This window comes from Myotis yumanensis, unplaced genomic scaffold (genome assembly GCF_028538775.1).
Source record: "Myotis yumanensis isolate MYYU_CA2020_CCGP unplaced genomic scaffold, mMyoYum1.0.hap1 SCAF_3, whole genome shotgun sequence".
Classification (NCBI taxonomy): Eukaryota; Metazoa; Chordata; class Mammalia; order Chiroptera; family Vespertilionidae; genus Myotis; species Myotis yumanensis.
Genome location: NW_027223754.1, coordinates 92542630 through 92550306, shown reverse-complemented (window position 1 = coordinate 92550306; position 7677 = coordinate 92542630). Strand labels below are relative to the sequence as shown.

General features: G+C 39.1%; 1 protein-coding gene across 2 annotated transcripts in view; it reads left to right on the top strand.

Moving 5' to 3' along the window:
• Positions 1–4340: 4340 nt before the first annotated feature.
• Positions 4341–7677, top strand: part of COG6 (component of oligomeric golgi complex 6) — a 113488-nt gene continuing 110151 nt past the window's right edge. For both annotated transcript variants that reach the window (XM_070409135.1, XM_070409136.1), the window contains exons 1-2: positions 4341–4508; positions 7431–7574. In XM_070409135.1, the coding sequence (XP_070265236.1) occupies positions 4356–4508; positions 7431–7574 (297 nt within the window). In that variant the 5' untranslated portion in view covers positions 4341–4355. The remainder of the gene's footprint in view (positions 4509–7430; positions 7575–7677) is intronic.

Here is a 7677-nt window from a genome sequence, read left to right as displayed (position 1 = left end):
TTAACTGATCCATAAATCTGTGATCATAAAAAGAATTGCTTTTAACCATCTGTGTTTGATTTTATGGTCTTAGCATTTTCAAAATTCATCATATTTCAGTAATAACATCTAATGTGCTTTTTCTAGTAGGTTGGTTATTAGAAAATATTTTCCAATTTTCTGATCAGCATAACTTTGCTTTAGGTTGCCAGGAATGACAACCTAATTTTCCAGTGAGATCTTTACCTAAAGGCTTAATAACCCTGATATGCATATTATCATCATTAAACATGATTTACTGAATATATTTTAAGAACCTAAGACTGAACTAAGAATCTGATTTTCCTTACCCCAAATTAGTGATACTTAGTTTGAATTTTTTTATTGATTGTGGCAATTTATTCCCTCTGTGTTTAAACTATAAACACATATGTCATGTTGTAACATTAGATGACCATGTGCCCACCAAAGAGTAAATAAACAACCACCATCCTAACTGGATGTCTTTGTAAATTAAAAAAACCCCAAAAACCTTAATTTTTATATAAGAAAGTTTATGTATTTGTTCATCAACAAATATTTATTGAATGCATAAGTTATTATACTAATTTCTACTGTGGGATATATAGATGAATAACACTGTTCTTTAAGGTATCTTATAAGCAAGGACACTGATGAGGAATGTATGCAAAAACCACATACAAATTCCACTTCTTACTTATTTTTCCACAAACTCTCTAGGTTTGTGAGAATGAAAGAGAGAGAGAGAGAGAGAGAGAGAGAGAACAAAATTATTGCAGAAATAAAGTTTCTCTTTGGGACTTGTCATATTTGGACATCACTGAAAAACACATGTGATGAAGCCAGAACAGAAGAACACAAAATTTTAGTGTTCTGGAGGACAGTTAGAATACAGATTATTGGGCCTCACCCTAAAAGTTTCTGATGCAGTGGGTGTAGGGTGGGGCCTGAGAATTTGCTTTTTTGACAAGTTTCCAGGTGATGCTCATACAAGTTTTCCAGGAACCACACTTAGAAAATAACACTGGATTTTTAGTAAAAATTGCATAAAGGCATTTTCTTTCTTCCTTTTTTAAAAAAAAGAATTTGCCTTTATTGATTTTAGAGAGAGGAAGGTAGAGGGAGAGAGAGAGAAAAACATCCTATATAATAAAAGGGTAATATGCAATTAGATCAAACAGCAGAACAACCGAACAATCAATCAAAGCATAATATGTTAATGATATGCTAAGGCTGCTCAACTGGTCACTATGACATGTACTGATCATCAATGGGCAGACAGTCAACTGGTCGACCAGTCATTACGACATGCACTGACCACTAGGAAGCAGGTGCTCTGACTAGTAGGTTAGCTTGCTGCTGCTGGGGTCCGGCCGATCAGGACTGAGAGAGATGGGCCGGACATGCCCTGGAGCCCTCCTGCAGTCCCTCCCCTGTCTAATCGTGCACTGGTGGGGTCCCTCAGCCTGGCCTGTACCCTCTCGCAATCTGGGACCTCTTTGGGGATGTTGGAGAGCCAGTTTCAGCCTGATCCCACAGGCCACTCCCCTTGGGAGGGTGCTAGAGGCAGAGCTCATGGCTGGCTAGAGCTGCTGCAGTAGCACAAGCCTCTCCCAAAGGGGACTAATTGGGCACAAGCCTGTGGCAGGCACAGTGGGGCCGGGATGAGTGGGAGCCACAGGTAGAAGCTGCAGGCAGCATTGGACTGTGGGTTTCAGCCTGATCCCTGTAGGCCACCCAGAGGGACTCCACCCGTGCACGAATTCGTGCACCAAGCCTCTAGTCAATGATAAAAGAGAACCATTGATTGGCCACTTCCTGCAAGCCTCAAGCCCCAACCCAGGCTTGCATCCCAACTGGGAATTGCATCATGACCTACTGGCTCATAGGTCTATGCTCAACCACTGAGCAATACCAGCCAGGCCATTTCTTCCTTTTTAAAGCATTTCTTTCCTTCTTTTCCTCTCTTTTTTCCCTCTCTGTTCCTCCTACAAAATTAATATCCAGAAATCTGTTGCACTTTTATACACCAATAATGAACTATCAGAAAGATTAATTAATAAAACAATCCCATTTACAATTGTACTAGAAAAATAAAATACCTAGTAATAAATTTAACCAAGGAGGTAAAATACCTGTATAAGACACTGAAGAAAGAAAGTGAAGATACAAATAAATGGAAGCATATATTGTGCTCATGGTTAGGAAGAATAATATTATTAAAATGTCTATACCATCCAAAACACTCTATAGACTTAATACAATCTCTATTAAAATATCAAAGACATTTTTTACAGAAGTAGAACAAATAATTCCAAAATTTATATGGAACCACAAAAGACCCTGAATAGCCAAAGCAATATTGAGAAAGAAGAACCTGATATCAAGCTATACTATAAGGCTATATTAATGAAAACATCATGGTGCTGGCATAAAAGCAGGCACATGCATCACAAGAGGTTCAGAGATTTAATCCTGACCCCAATTTTAAAATACTTATTTAAAAAATATATATATTTGTATTGATTTCAGAGAGGAAGAGAGAGGGAAAAAGTTATAGAAACATCAATGATGAGAGAGAATCATTGATCAGCTGCCTCCTGTATGCTTCCTACTAGGAACAGAGCTGGAAACCAGGGCATGCTTCCAGACCAAGAATCCAACTGTGATATTTTAATAGAGATTGTATTAAATCTATAGAGTGTTTTGACCTATTACTAGGTTCATAGGTCAAGGCTCAACCATTGGAGCCACACCGGTGGGGTCTGACCCAAATTTTAAAAAGTGAGAAAAGAAAGAATAGAAATAATGATGCTTGTCATCTAGACCTTCCTAGGAATATATTTCTAATATAGTTATTCATTTCTTCGTTATTTATTCTATAGCTACATTGGCTTTGGCCAATTTGTGGAACAATCAAGTTCTTTCTTGGTTTGGGAACTTTGTATTTATACTTTCTCCTGCGGGAATGATTTTACCCTATGTTTCACTTTCTTCAAATCTGTTTAATGGGCAATTACATTCCAGACCTTCCTGGGTGAAGTAGGCCTCTCTCTCCATTACTATTTCATTGAACAGCACTTTCTTTCCTTTAGCACTAATCACAGTCCAATAACATTTTTTTAAATCCTTTGTCTCAGACACAAAATGTAGATCCTCCAGTGCCTACCAGAGTATCTGGCTCATAAAATGCCTTCAATAAATACTTTTCAAACAAAAGAGGGGGAGGTGGTAGAGGGCATAGAGAGGAAAAATGGTGATGGAAATAAATAAATAAATAAATAAATAAATAAATAAAATAAGAAAGAAAAGCATTCAGGGAAGGTGAATTTGATTTGAATTAACTTTTAGTGAATTTAAATGCCAGGCATAGGTTTCAGTGTGTTTTCCTAATACTTATGTCACAGGATTCCAAGTCAGGAGGAATAGGGAAACTAAGACAGGAAAATTAAATAAAGGCCAAACAGTGTGGAAATTTGCAGCCAGCTTGTAACCAACAAGCCATTATCTTCCCCAGCCAAGGACATGAGAGCAAATGGTTAAAAAAAACCCCTCCCAACTGAGACAATGCAGAAAGGGAGGGGAGACAGGGAAAGCAAAAAAGGGCAGTTTTACTCTTTAAGCAGAGAAGCCAACAATTTTAAGATAAAGTTGCCAGGTGCTTCTCATGATTTCTGGGAAAGCCACAACAAAGTAAAAAAAAAGGAACTGTGAAAATTAATCTATACCAAATATTCAACGAAGAAATTTTAAATCCTATAAACAAAAGGGTATATAACACTTTGGATCCCCACCCAACCTGCTCTTCAAATTAGCTGTAAGCCTGTCTGCATTGTCATAAACCAGATGTATCAGTTCGCTTGCTTTGCTTTTTCAATAAAGGTGCATGCTTTAATTGCTTTAATAAATTGGCTTTTCACAATACAGTCAAAGTCTCTCATATAAACACATTTATATGAGAAGACAAGAATCGAGATTGGGAGCAGCTTTCTCCCACTGACTCAGGGGGCTGTCCTGTCCGTAACACCTCTCTGGTTTTGGAGAGAGGGGGCTGACTATAACATGAGCTTATACTTTCATAGATTCAGGATTATGAAATCCTTTTAATCCCATAAATATTAATCCAGAACGCTAAACCTGACTGCAATTCAGACCACATTGGTCCCCTCCTCTCACGCTGAGGGCTTCGCTCCGCCTCCCTTTGGCTTCTCCACCCTTATCGCTTCCCTGGGCCTGGCAGAGCGGAGCCGTCCCTGCAGAGCCTTCCCCGGGCGCATGCGCGGCACATAGCGCACGCGCAGCACTCGGCTGCCGGTCCGCGGCGGCCACGGCTGGGCGGGGCGGGCTCCTGCGCTATGGCCGAGGGGAGCGCGGAGGCAGTCGCAGTCCCCGCGTCCGGGGCTGCCAACGGCCTCAGCAATGGGGCAGGCGGGCCCTCGGCGCAACCCAACAACCCGCTGTCGCGGAAGCTGCATAAGATTTTGGAGACGCGGTTGGACAATGACAAGGTAACCGGAGCTGGCTGGACCTGGGACGCGCGTCGCCCGCGAGGCTGAACCGGGACCCTCTGTCCGACACCCAGTCCCTCGCGGGGAGGGTGACGAGTGGGGGCGAGGAGCCCTGGGAAAGGAAAGAGGTTTCCTGGTATCACTCCTATTTGGAAAGGTTCTTGATAACTTCGGATCTGGGAGGAAAAGCGTGGGGTCCCTCGCGAAACCTCGGGGTCGTTGGGGTCTGAATTGGGAGAGGGTAGGAGAAGAAACCGATGACAAAGAGCAACATACAAGAGACACCGTGAGTCGGGGGCACGAGGACCAGGAGAGCAGGGTCAGGTGTAACTGAGCATTTCCATTGACAAGTGAAAACAATTAAAATATGACTTTATTTTATTTCTTATTTATGTTATATTTTATGTAAGGCAACGCGAAAGAACCTGCTCGTGGCTAAGATGAAATAATATTTACTGGTCTAAGTAATGCCTGTGATTTGTGGGCTCAAGCTGTATTTCTGTACAAAATAGATTGTCCACATCCTCTCCCAAGTATTTCCTGAAATTTAGATTGGACTTTCTAGCTCCTGTCATAGCTGGTGATCTCTTCTCCATCACCGAGTCTCTAGGTAAATTGGCCTCAGTGATAATATATCACTGAGCTTTATAAATTTGTAGGTTACTGAAAACAAGCTGTCGATAAGAATTTGTGTGTAAAAAATAACAGCTTAATGTAATGAGTAAGACTGTCTCTAGGCTACCACTTATTAGATAAAACCACCAAATTGGTGCATTATGATTTAAGTAAATCTGTTAACTTCTCTAAGCTTATGTTTTATTATTTCTAAATTGTGAATACTGCTAGTAACCTCAGGATTGTTGTGAGGGTTCAATGAAAGAATCCAGGTGAAGTGCTCAGACAAGTGCCAGGCACTTACTGTTTGTTATTAAATGTTAATTTTATCATACAATTTATTAAGTGTTTAAAACAGTGTCAAATATTGATATTTATTCTCATTTAATACAGCTACTCCAATAAATTGACATTATTTCCTTTTACCCATGAGAAAAAGAAGGTATGTAGAGAGTGTAAGTTACATCATATAACTAGTAATTGGTGGAGTTGTAATTTACACTCAAGTCTGTGTGATTTTGTTCATTCAGCATTTACTGACTACTTCTTTGTAGTCAGTAAATGCTGTAGCCAAGCCCTAACACATTCCAAGATGGTAGTCTAAAGAGCCCATGGACAAAGACAACAGTGTGGTGAAGGCCTGGGGAGGGGGTGTGGCAAAGAGGAAAATGGGGGACATCTGTAATAGTGTCAACAATGACAAAAAAGATATTTTTTCTCTCTCTTAAGTATTAAATTGAATTTAAATAGCTTTACTATTTTTGTCAATCTAGCCAGTATTTCAAAATAACATTGTAACTGAAACATGGAAAGGTAAGCCTGTTAGACTATATAGTGTGTTAGTTTGGTTGTAGGAATTCATATATGTAAGATTTAGGTTCCTGTTTTATATCTTGGGCCTGGTCCTCTGTCCTCTCTCCTCTATTCATCTCTCTCTATAGAAGAACTCTCTTACTTTCATAGTTTTAAATACCAAAAAGCATTATGATTCTCAGATTTATAATCCTATTTCTGACATCTCTACGGAGATCCAGATGTGTACAATCATTTGTCCATATGGCATCTCCAATTGGATACTTGATCGACATAATAAAAACTTAACATCACTAGAACTCTTTTTCTCCAAACTGGTTCTCTCCCCGCTGTTAGTAAAGAACATAATCTTTTACCCATATAATCAAGAAGCATGTAAGTAATGTTTGATACCTGTCATTTTTTTTTTTTTCACATCCCACATCCAATCCATTAACAAGTCTTATAGGCTCTACCTTGAAAAAAATATTTTTTGCAATGTCACCTGCAGTGCTACTACCATGTTGGTGTATGCTACTGTCAAATCTTGCTTGGATTGTTTTAGTTTTTCCCTACTTGCTGCTTTTCTTGCCCCCTTCTACCACCCATCCTCACAAAGTTGGAACAAACGTTTAAATATGTAAAGCATATTACATTACTCCTTTGCTTAAAACCTCTAGTAGTTTCCCTTAGCTTTAGTCACATTGGCCTTTCTACTGCTTTAGGATCTTTGTATTCATTTCCTTTGTCTGTAGAAGGCTTTACCCCCACTGATGCCTCTTTTCTATCACTGAGGCCTAAGTTCAAAAGTCACATCAAAGAGGCCTTCCTATCCAAGTTTCTTTACATTTTGCTTTTATTTACTCAGTTCCTAGCCTGCAGGCTACCATTGGTATTTATTTCTTTTATATATCCTTCCAGAAAAAGATTTATATAAGCATATAAGAATTTTCACCTTTTTAAAAAGTATATATATATATTTTTATTGATTTCAGAGAGGAAGGGAGAGGGAGAGAGAGCTAGAAACATCAATGATGAGAGGGAATCATTGATCGGCTGCCTCCCGCACGCCCCCCACTGGTGATCGAGCCCACAACCCAGGCAAGTGCCCCTGACCAGAATCGAACCCAGGACCCTTCAGACTGCAGGATAGTGCTCTATCCACTGAGCCAAACCAGCTAGGGCAAATTTTCACCTTTTTAAAATGGATGTATCATAATTTCTTTAACCAATCCCCTTTAAATAGACATTAAAGTCATTTCTAATCTTCGCAATTACAAACAGTTCTGAAGTAAATAACCTTGTGTACATGCCACAATACACAGTAAGTATACCCTTATTATATTTCAGAAATAATACTGGTACTGTTCAGTAATGTGAAGGTCATTCAACATTTTGGGGGTTGTTTAACAGAAAAAAAATTATTTGAAAATGATTTTATTAATTTTTGGCTCGAGACTAGGAAAACATTTGAAAATTGTTCCCAATAATTTTCTTCTATCATCACTTGTTTAGGAAATGTTGGAAGCTCTCAAGGCACTTTCAACCTTTTTTGTTGAAAATAGTTTGCGGACTCGAAGAAATTTACGTGGAGATATTGAACGCAGAAGTTTAGCCATCAATGAAGAATTTGTGAGCATTTTCAAGGAAGTGAAGGAAGTATGTAAACTCTTTTCATTAAGCATTTATTGAAAATTTACTATATGCCTGACTCTGTACTAAGTATTTTTATTAATTAGGTTGACATATTTGCTATTCATGT